Below are 12,714 nucleotides of genomic sequence, written 5' to 3'. Positions count from 1 at the left end.
GAAACAAATACCACGAAAGTAGGCGACAAGGGTGATGTGAGTCTGTGATGTGCTGATCTATGCCTAAATATAGGTATAGACTATGTATAACTACATATACTGTACTATGTTTATGATATGATATGTAATTCATGAAAGTAATTAAATCAAATTTTCGCCTGAATTTGAAAACTGTTGTAAAAACCGGTTAATTTGAGAATTGTTCATATTGCTATCGATGTTTCGAGTAACAGGTAGGTACCTACTTTGGATAATAATAATATCTAAGTAATTTTAAAAGTTAAAAAATGAGACAACATAGAAAATACTAGATAGAAACTAATAATAAGTTTGTTGTGCAAGAAACAGATAAAAATGGACTTAACTAAGCTTCTATTTGACTTTACTATATTTCCATATATAATGCTTTGGATATTGATTGGGTAATGATTTGGAGCTATGCTATCTTATTATACCTATATTATATAGCTATATCTTAGTACTCCGTAATAGCAACGTATGGTTTGTACAAAGAACGTCATATGACGATGTGTTTTCCGTTGTTCTGTTCATGTAGGTAGGTACCTACTGTTAGCACTATCCATCAGGTGGGCCCTCAGTATGATTGTCATTTCAGTTATATACAAAATCTATGATTATCTAGATATAGTTACCTATAGATAATGTTCGTTGATTGAGATGATAGGTATGTAGATATAACTACTTTGTGTTGGAAATAAGTAGACATAGATATATAGTAATAGATTAGGCACCCTTAAACTGCTAGAACTTCTACCGAACAGTTAGGAGTACGTACCTAAGCGTCTATTTACCTACTTGTATTATTTTGGCTTGAAATTAATAAACCTATAATAATTTAATTTGATATTCAACAAACACATGTTTTTTTAATGCAATTCAATGAAAATACCTAAGAAAAGAATTCAACGCGTTTAATTGTTTGTTTATTAACAAACGCACTTAAGTAGATAAGGTTTATGATAACTTGATACTATAAAATATTAATGCTTTCTGTCATACTTTAATATTGATAAATTTTAAGACAAACACTATTAAATATATAACATTGTAATTATTTATATTATACTTAACTAAAAGTTACCTATACTAGGTATTTATCTACTAAATATAAAAAAAATACTTAGTCAAATTGACAACCATACAGCCACAAAAGCAACCCAACAATAGCCAGTGAATACGGTGTTTCATTGCTTATTAATAATAGTGCACGATCAATGGCACGCGATTATTTTATTACTGGAATAAAAACAATATAATCGCAGCGGGCGGAGCGTGTATCAGAAATATCAGTTTGATATCGCGCGACTTGATTCGCCGCCTCGCGGACGCCTTAAGGCGGGGCTTCAACAGAGAGGGGGCGCCAGGCACGGGATCTCGCCATACCATTCCGTGCGAGCTCCGGTGGCGCTCGTATCTCGTCCGGTTTGTGCGAGTTGTCGGCAATCGCGCTCGGTTTATGTCCGTTTTGTGTGTGAGGGTGTGAGCACGTGCCTTGTGTGGCGTCTTCCTTCCCTCGTGCTGCAAAAACCGCCAAGATTCGGGTGAAGAACCGTGATCCGGTGCCGGCGTACGCGATGGCCGACGCCGACCGTGATTCGGACCTTGGAGACGATAGTCCGGTGGTGAGTCGCTCATGTTTTTGTATTGCAATCCAACAAAAGGTTATTGACGTTTGACGTCAAGAATCACTTTTTAGCTCGAGTTGGTACAAGTTATACTTTTCAATTGCTATAAAAATGGCAGGCAAAGAGAAGAAATCACTAATATAAAAAGATTCGTTTTTCGGGTGTTTGTTTTGCGATATTTTCGCTGAATGTTTTGGTTAACTCTCAGTCTTCCCGTATTCCGGTTTTGGGATTAAAGTTGTTTTTGTTGTGACTGATCAAGTAGTAGTTATGTTATTTGGATCACTGAATATTTTATTACTGATCGTAAGTCTGGCTATACCCGTATTTACCGCCTGTATTTGTTTAAAAAGTAAACTTTGTACTAGTCAATGATACGATCTATCTGTGTGCCAAATTTATTTCAATTCCGTTCCGTTGTTCTAGCCTGATTGAGTAACAAACATCTAATATATCTTTGCAGCCTGTCACGTTATATGTAGGTAGATAATATTATAGCAGAATTGACGTAAGGCATTAATTATTAAGTAGGTAGATATGTGGGTATTACACTAAATGTGCAGTGTGTAATACATTGTAGGTACAATAAAGTGATATTACTTGTTTTTTATCATTTGTATACCATTTGGTCCTAGAATATTAAGTAGTTAGGATTTAATAGATATTAGTTATTCATTATGTTGTGTATTTCCAATTACGCATAAATTTCTTGTGTTTCAATCTCATCTCCGACATTCTTTCCGCATGCTTGAATCACCGAAGCATACGATACTTTTCTTTCAAATTAACATCACTTTCGGTATATGTAGTAGGTATAGTCTCGTGCACGGATAAAATACATATATTAATACTTTAATAAGAATTATCAATTCTGCACCTGACTTCGTCTGCTTGACTGTGATTCTCTGTGTAGGTACAACAAGTAAGCCATACCCATCTTCATCTTAGATGCATAGTTTATATCATATAATGATCACTTATATGTGGCTTATATAATATTATTATGTATAATATCAATCTCAAACAGTTTCTAAATTGAGTAGGTATATATTTGTATTATACAGAAATGTAACTAAACTAAATTTACTTAAATCTCTAACTTACCGTTAGGTACATATGTACCTATGCATATAAAAAAGAGGAGTTATAGGTATACCTATTGGTTACCTAAGTCTGAACTATAAAACACTGATTGGTATATGATAATACTTCTAAAAATCTAGGTATATTTTCAGTATATACCTGTATCAAAGCATAAAAAAAAAGATAAACTAATACATAATTATAGAGTCAATATTTTATATAAAAATTTTAACAGTTTAATAATTCGAATTAGCTATACTGTATTGTAATATGAGTATTATTACAATACAGTATAACTTGATTTTTTTTTAACTTATTTAATATTAGATGTACCAACTGATGTGGCAAAATTGGAAGGCCTTATGATAAATGGAAGTGACCTTGTCAGTGACACAATTATGTCTTGTTTTAAAAGGAATAGAATAGTTATAATGATACCTAACAGAAGACAGGCAAAAAATCGATTCTGAAATTGACTGATTTTTTGTTACATTTATAAGAATTATATTTTTTTTTGTCATTGAATAAATTTCAATTATAAACTGTGTCAAAACTCAGAGAATATCAAAAGTTCCCCTGTCTGTTTATGAAACAATATTTATATGCAAATTGTAGGTAAGTAACCTTAAATGAAATCGTGGTTATTTTTACTCGGCTTAAAAAGGTGTAAAGGTTTGGTGATAACATTGTTTCCATAAAGTAGGTAGTACATCTGTTAATTTCTTTGTTATGCGCAGGTAACAAATATAAATATGTCATGCCAAATTGAACAGGTATACCTAGATACCTTAGAAATGTCAGTAAATAAAATCAACAACTTGTTTTCGACATTGATTGTACTGCAAACATTATTAATAAAAAAAATACTTATTTCACATTATAATCAATTAACTCAACATTAGGTATATACCTAACGTTATATTAATTATATATATAACGTTTACTTATATATACCTACTTATATAAGTACCTACCTAATAAACAGCGCCATCAAGTCTGTAACTAGTGCTTGTAGGTACTACGAGAACTAGACACCTGATAGAAATAGGTAGGTACTTTGATTTAACATAGTCTTAGTAGATATTTAGATATTAGTAGTTAAATGTATTGCTATAATATAACGATATCTAGTAATAATCATTCGTTAATAGAGCAATACATTCAGACAGATTAGAATTTAATTATTTATATTAATGGCTTGACCCTGCTATCATAGGAATTTGAGACAGCCTTTTAATCGGCTACACTATCAAGACTGTCCACGTCGAGGGAGTAGGATTAGGTAGGTAAAATGGGAATCGAGTCAAAGGTAATAAATACGTATAGAACATTTATGGCGTATATTTTCCCTTGGCTTAAAATCGATTTATATATTTTTTTGTATCCGCAATATTGGAAATGGCGACAACATTTTGTGGGCACACGTGTGTGGTATGTTGTATGCCAACGTTCAGGCGGTGTCCCTACAAAATGGCGCCGTTATGATTATTAATAACAAATTTTCGTCTCGCGATTCGGTTTCAAGTTTATTTTATTATACAGGACGAAGGACGAACCTTTTACCATCTGTGCCGACTCTAGGAAATTTGACTGCGCATTGTTTATTTAGCGGAACCATTTCGGTTGCTATTCATAATTCGTTGAAAAAAAGGACCAATGTATATTTGGTGTCATATTTTTTTCAAACTCCGTACGGCTGTAGTTTTAAAATATTTGATTAAGCAATCAATATTGCTTTCAGTCGTTCTATAGATATATACCTACTCAGTATTTAGATTAGTTTATTTAGAGGCAGACTTGAGGAATGCTAATGATCTGAAATACTTAGATGTGGCGACTTTATTATTGGTGACCAGTATCATTAGCTGTTTATTTCGGTCGAGTCAGTTATAATCTTTGCGTTTGACTCAATCATTTATTCAACGGCGTGTCCGATGCTGGAGACATCTCACGGGAGGCCAGCGTGCAAGCACGATTTATTATCCCCTCTCGACCAATAGAGGGCCACAAATTAATTAATCAAACCTAGCTGTCCGTCAGTGCACAATCGTGCCGAAGTTAAAGCAAACCCGCGCGCCAGCTTCCTTTTCCTGTCGACGCCAAGACGTTTCATTAATTGAAATAATTGGCGTGTTTTGGGATTTATTTTTTCGCGTTGACAACATTGCTCGACGGTTCGCATTAATTTTAATTATGATTCTGGCGATTTTTATTTATATTTAGCTTCTTGAAAGACAATACTATGGAAGTAACTATTTTTATTTTGAGATGCTCAGAGTTGAAATAAAACAAGATAGGTATCATAATTATAACCGAATGTAATTAAATCATGTATGATAATACGTTATCACTGTATACCTATTTTTTGTAATGATAATTGATCTATACAGAAAATTAAAAGATAAGTACGTTTTGATGTAGGTAGTACACTACCTACATCAAAACGTAATTATTTTAAAATTTTTGGTATAGGTATGTACTTATTTGTAAAATTATTTATACTGATATTTAGTTGTTTTCTTAATTGAATTGAATTGTGAAAATTCTGCATTTTAAAGAAATATCCATACAATACAATCTATCACTGATAATATCTAAAGTGATTACAAACTTAAATTTTAATTACTATGTTACAGTTTAATTGTTTGTTCGAAGTTGGCTAAAAATGAATAATACGCTGTATATTAATTGTATGGAGACGCGCCGCATTCGTATATTAATTGTATTTGTGGAGAAGAATTTGGCAGGTGTGGCATGACTAGATACGTCTACCTGAGCGCGTGCCTTACTGCTCTTTTATCCTGTACCTACAATTATTGCGTCAAAAGGTATTTTGATCACACGTTTTTATATGTAGCTGTCGGTTTTGTGTGGAAATAAAAAAAATACAAAGTGTGTCACATCGTCACTCGTTTAGCGAGCACAAACGAACATGCTAATTTCCACACAACATCTCATGTTAGTCATGTATCAAACTACATTCATAATATGTTGTAATTCATGATGGCTGACTCCAACAGCGTAATAGTATTAATACCTGATGCAAAACAGTCGGTAGAGTGTGATTTTTGATATAATTAAAAATTTTAAATTAGAGAGAAGTCCTCAGAACTATTTCAATCACATCTGTGTGATAGAATTCAAATAGTAGACATAAAAGGAAGCAAGTTAAAGGGGTCATATATAAAAATGGGTGTACCCCAGGGCTGTACATTTGGCCCATTTCTTTTTTCTTAAAAAGTACATTAAATTACTAATTAAAAATCATCGTACTCTACCGTACGACAAATAAACCTTTAAATTTATATGAATTATAGTCAAATATAATTCACTTAAATAATTACTGGTCAACCACTAGTTATTATGAATGTTTCTGACGATTTGCCCACACGTGAGGCGGTTTAAGGCGCTTCCTGCTGCGGCTCCACAATAGTTATCGATTTTAAGGCAGTGTGTAGACGTTTTATGCTAACTCCCATCTGTGTAGGCTCTTTTGATATGATAAGAGACTCAAAATTGAAATTGACAGATTTAAATAATAATTTATTACTACTTAACTTACTACTTCATCTACAAATGGATCTGTCTATTAATATAATCATTGCTATAATAAATATTATCTATATATACCTATTTTATTGTATGGGTAAAAAAAGTTTCTACGTCTATTCTTTGTTTAGTAGGTACTTACCCATAATACATAGTTTGAAGGCGAAGGCGAAATATCAAAATTTGATTATTTTATAGTATTTGCTAAAATAAGAATATTGTAACTATGTATAAATACGAGTAATTTAATTTAATATTAATTTATTATGTTTTGTTAAAGTAAAATATTTATAAAGTTTTTTAAATATATTTATTAACGAATTCCATTTAACAATGATAAATTTGAAGTTCAATAATATTAAAATTATGACATGATAAACTTTTGTTACGGTTACAATTTGCATATAAATAAAATCACTGACTCGACAAAAGCAGCTTTGTCACAAATCTTAACACAGAAATCGAACTTGATCGTTTATCTCTCATTTATATTCAATATTATATATTGTAAATAATCGTATTGACATTCAATATTTATAAAGGAAAGGTTGCGTGGGTTCGACTTGACACACAGTTGTATGGTTGTCATCATGCTGTAGGCATTTATTAACAAGATTCAAATCAACACAAGATCAAAATTGGTGAACGAAGAGTTTTTTTTGGGATAATGCTGTTAATGTTTGGTGCATAACAACATATTGAATGATAGTTAGACATAGGTACCTACATGGGTGTAAAATTGAAACTAAGCGGATAAGTATGTAAAAAGTACATTTAAAAAATTCCTTCTCTGACAGATGTCCACATTGTCCCCAACGAAAGTGGTCCGTATATTATGTAATAATTTAACTTATCGCTAGGGTTTACTAAAATAAAACCAAGTATGACATAAAATAATAGATAGGTACCTATACTAGATTTATCCTGCGGAGTTGTCTGCTCGAATTGCGGTAAAAAGTATCCTATATCCTCGTGATGGAAACTATTTTAACATTAAGTTAAAATCCGTTCAGCTTATTAACACATAAATAGACAGACAGAACCCAGTTCGTATTTTTGTGCTATTATGAACTAGGCATATTTCATTTACGTCTATTCTAATCTACTCATATTCATTTTTGTCCATTACATATTTCGATAAAAAATACCTGTGTATTCATTTCTGTCAATAAATACTTACGCAGATCAATATTAAAGTTGACATTTTGACACATTTTGTATTTTATATTATTGTACTTTACTTAAAAAACAATGAGACTAAGTTATACGTACTACTAATAAACACTTCTTATATGAATTGTCAAGTTTATTCCCCAATATATTTTTCTCATACATAAATTATTGTACAATAGAAAATAGACTTTGTTGAATGAGCCAAACGTTTGTGATATTAAATTTGTCTATAATGTATAAAATGGAAGAGAAAATAATACAAAATTTGAATGTAATTTTATAAAGAACTTTGGTTCCGGATTAGAAATAAAATAATATTAACATTTTTAAAATGACTTACGAAATTATATATTATGAAATGTTACTGCTTGTTATAATATACCATTATAAAAAAAAGAAATATATAGGAGTATAAAGTTTCTATTTAGACATACCTATTACCTAAAACAACATTTATGTATTGTCATAATTATTTATATCTTTTGTTAACAGTTGAATACTTTTACGTAAGTATACTTGTTGTTTCTTTGTCTGCAAATAGGTATAAACTGAACATTGAAAATTCTATAAATAATTTCATGTTACCTATTTATTTTTTGTCAAATACATTTCAAGTTTAAAATATATATCTATATATAACTTATATATCTGACCTCGCGTTTCTTTTAGTCTCTTTAATTAACTTGGCCCCATGTTCACGTATAACACCTCTATCTATATATAGAAACAAAGACTTAAAAGTCAGTATCTCAATTTACATGAAAACTAAACGTGTAACGGAGATATTTGCATCTACATTATAAAAAGATTATTTACCATTACAGACTCGTTTCTGTACCAAAATATTATCTACTTGATGAACTTGTGTCACCTACAATATAATTTATTAAAATATTTATTAAGCAATTTTTTCAATCCAATTACTTTTGGATCAATAATAATCAATATAAAAAGGCATAGAATTTAAGAATAAATGTCAGTTTTGTTTGTCATATAGACGAATGTTTTTAATATGGCTTGTTCTAAATGGTAATCCGAAATAGAAATAAAAAAAAATCTATTTCGGAATACTTTAACTTTTTAAAAATAACCAACGTTTCTCTTTTCAATTTAAGTTCAGTTAACTTTAAAGGTTTTCCGAGTCTAGTATTATTAGTTCTACCATTTTTAGTGCATCTTTTTTATTCAACTAACATATTGACTGTTACAATATGTGCATTTTTTGTTTTTCGAGTAACTTAACAATTTTGACCGGGTGGCGTAGAACTTCAGTGGTTTATCGTTTATGTATTAGGAAAAAATGTGGCGAGTATATATTACATGTACAAGTCATAACCTTCTATACATACCTAAAGAAGTCTAGAATTTGATTAAAGTCGCGACCATAAACTGCCAAATGCAAATATGTAATAAGTTTTATCAGTTTTAATTTACGTATTATATTAAATTCATTAAGTGCATGACGTTAACCCGTAGCAATTCTGAATAAATGTTATCGCTCCCGACATTTTTCTATCAACTACATTAAATTCAAAATCGCTATTACATTTTCCACATATGTATATTTATTGTGACTTCCTTAAACGATTAAAAACTTAATTGTGTTGTAATAAAGTTCAGTTTTAATAGAATATTATAGATTTGTGATGTCATATTCGGAACAAGATACGCAGACGGTTACGGCGCGGGCACCCGCATGCAGTTGAAACAATTTATTCTATAATACCTTCCCTATTGGTTAATATAGCATTCCTATTATAGTGTTGATTAACAACTTCATGTTGGTTAACGGTTTTGTGGTATAATTAAAAATAAACTTATTTAATTTATTACCATTTTTATACCAAACTATAGTAGGTACACATTTGTCTAAGGTAGCCGTTAAGTAACTTGCATTGTAACCCGTGTTTCGATTAGTAGGCAAGATTTGGCTTTATAGGGAATTGAGGTTTGGCCTTAGTCTTCCAGAATGGCAACGCATGAGGGGTATCTACTATGGGCATCGTATGATGACGAAGCTCGATGTACTGTTCATTTATGGAGGTGTCTGTTGCCACTTACCATCTAATGTATCTGTTTTCTTTAAAATATCAATTATATAAAGGAATGGAGAATAAGGTATGTACAATGTTGTACATACCTTATTCTCCATTTGCATTGCCTACTTATATGTATAAGTAGGCAATAAATAAAAATAAAGAAACTCCAACTGTATACAATGATAACGGGTTTACTATGTGTTATCATACAACGTTACATAACATGTGCGCCACACGGTTTTGTATGTTTGTCTGTCATTAGAAACATGACCGCAAACGTTCAATTTGCATGTTTATAATTATGTACCGTGTTATATTGTTATAAATGAGAGGGCGGCAAACCTCTGAAGGCATTTTATTCAAATGCCTTCGAGGAGAAATGGCGAGATTTCATTTCGTATATGGTTTGTATAAGGTACGAAACTGAGCTTCCTAGAAAGCTGGAATACTTAGTTTTCATTACCTATTTATTTTTATATAATGTAAGACGTCGCGCCAAGTTACTAATTTATCATTTGTGTTATATTTATGATCTGTGTAATTATATCTATGTTTGTGTTATATTTATAATGTTGCAATTTTTACCGGAGATATTGGATAAATGATAATTATTACCAGATAGTTTTTCTTTGGTGGTAAACAGCAGCAGGTGGTATACATAAGCATTATACCAGCACAGTAAAGATACATTATTTTTACAGATTCTGAAGACATGTATCTCTATGGTATGGTATAATAACTTTCATTGCAAATACTTAATCATCTTTGTGCATTTGCCAAACGTGTTGCTTCGCAGCAGAATATTAAATGAGATAGATAATATGTATAGTAGATTATGGCGACGCACCCAAATGAATTAGATTAAATGATATTTTTTGGATGTTCTTGTGGTACAATTAACTTCACGTGAAGTTTCATTAAGGTCCGTTGAGCCGCTTATTTGTGAAACGGTATTAAACAGTCAGACACACTTTCGCATTAATAATATTAGCATGGATTGCAAATGTGTGTGAAATTGTTAACGAAATCTCGAGCGTAGGTGAGTTGAGTTATAAATTGAGACATGATTACTCACTCGATTCGATTGTGTAAAAGGTGATACATTTGTAAATCATCTCATTGATCGCTGAGTAATAAATGACGAGTTTTATTTGCTTTCATACATCTAGTTAGTCATATGAATTAATATTACGATTTGTAACATGTTCGATACGAGTAATTGAATAATGAATTTTATTTCGAAAGTGATTTTAATAGTGTAAATTGTAAAATAGATACCTGTGATTAAAAAAATACAATGATTTGACAAATTTTGCAGATATCAACTTTGGATAAGTAAGTTTAAATGCTATTTAAATGCTGAATTAAAACATAATAATATGCTAATGATTTTGTACGTAAGGTACTAAGTACTTGTGAAAGCTTGTTGGAGGTTTAATGTTTTGTTCTTATTATACTAATAAATAATTAAATAAGTAACGAAAACTGGGATGTAAATAAGGGGTTAGGTAACTTTGTTGCTATTGAATAAATATTAATTTAGCAACTGATGAACTAAAGAATGCATTTTGGGAGACGAGCTTTGCTTAATTCTTTAATTTGAAACTATATTTTTTATCTATTAATAATTTTATTCTGCAAAATAAGTAATACACATTTAGACATTCCTTTTAATTTGCTCCATCGCATTTGTTATGGAACAGGTCATCGATAAAATTTCTCCGAATTAATGCACGAAAATAAATATTATATTAATCAATAAGCACAGATGTTCTTACAGCGAATGAGTAAATAGTCGACAATGAGTATATTGTAGTTATGTAAACGGACACCGCGGTATCACAGCGGCATTAGTGGGTCTTCACGAAGTCATATGAACATTATAATCGCGTTCCGATATTACGATCAGTGCATGCCTGTCCTTAATTAAACGTGCGCCCACGTAACACGTCATAGTTATATTTTAAATGGATGAATATGGAATGCTGCACCCGTCTGCGCTAACAGTATACTGGCGACCAGTAGTGGAGGATGATAGTGTGAGCAAGAAGACAGGATAGTTAGCCATTCGTGATGAATACATAAGTAAATAACCATAGCGGTTTTTAAAGGAGACCGTTGTCCTGACGTAGGGCATTATTAGCAGTCACTATCTCCATTTATAACAATCTCTTCCCCTCTACTAAATATTTAATAATCTTAAATAATGTTACCTGTTTTGAAATTGCACTGGAACAGTGTTTTTTATCAATTTTTTCCTATCGCGAAGCCTTACTCAAGGAGATTGATTGGTAAAAGAAAAAAGCCGAGAAACGATGATATGATCAAACGCCAACTTCCAGATCAGCCCAGGTTACTATAAGTATAAAACGACTGCAGTAGTTTATACTCCTCAATTAGTCGCACGTAACACGAGCCTACACTGCGTCCTAGAAAAAAAGTGTTCTTTCTAGGACGCGATGTATTATGCTCGTATAAATGCAGTGACGTTTATAATTTCTCTCTTTGAGTCATCTTGAACTTCACTCTTAAATAGTTCATTACTGATATTCTGTTCTATTTACACGTGCTGTTACGTCTCTAATTATGACTGTTTTATACCTTGAAAACGAGAACTTAGCGAACTAATGTTCCAACCATTCTTATTTTTTTTGAGATATTAATAATCTGCAAATTTATAATATAACCACCATAAATTGAAAAGAGAACAGCTGAAACCTTAATTCCCGAGACCATTACGCACACGTCGTGACTGTTCGGCACTTGCGCACATCCAACTGTATCAATCATCCCCACTCTCCCCGCCCATCGAACAAAGCGATAGTTCGCCATTTATTGCTGGTAGGCGAAGATCGGCTGAGTCATTAGCGGCTATCTATCTAATAATGTTACGTCTTCACGGTTATCTTGACAGATCGGTAAACAGGTTCTGTTTGGTTTTTCGCCATCAACTGTAACAAACCGACTGTCCAACTGTGAAATTTTGAAGTAACTATAGGTACGTATATGTGTATATAGTGCTTCATGTATGTCTTCCAGTTATTTTAGGTACTTATAAAAGACTTCTAGTCGTTTATAAGAGCAAATGTATATGTGTTGATTATATGACTTTAAGTTATACTGTTGTTATGAAATACTAATTGATTCCCGTGACTTTCTGTGTTTGAAACCATTTATTTCCCATTTCTATTACCATTCCATTTATTTCGATAAATAAAGATCCT

The 12,714-nt window shown here is 31.6% G+C and overlaps 1 protein-coding gene across 1 annotated transcript in view; it reads left to right on the top strand.

Moving 5' to 3' along the window:
• Positions 1–1,422: 1,422 nt before the first annotated feature.
• Positions 1,423–12,714, top strand: part of LOC131853726 (cyclic AMP-responsive element-binding protein 5-like) — a gene marked incomplete at its 3' end in the record, with an annotated part of 48,123 nt that continues 36,831 nt past the window's right edge. Inside the window, exon 1 of the mRNA XM_059204744.1 lies at positions 1,423–1,643. Within this exon, the coding sequence (XP_059060727.1) occupies positions 1,596–1,643 (48 nt within the window). The remainder of the gene's footprint in view (positions 1,644–12,714) is intronic.

The sequence above is a fragment of the Achroia grisella genome, unplaced genomic scaffold, assembly GCF_030625045.1.
Source record: "Achroia grisella isolate CSIRO2021 unplaced genomic scaffold, CSIRO_AGI_Agris_v1 utg906, whole genome shotgun sequence".
Taxonomy (NCBI): domain Eukaryota; kingdom Metazoa; phylum Arthropoda; class Insecta; order Lepidoptera; family Pyralidae; genus Achroia; species Achroia grisella.
Note: the sequence above shows the minus strand (reverse complement) of the source record. Positions and strands in the feature narration are given on the sequence as shown.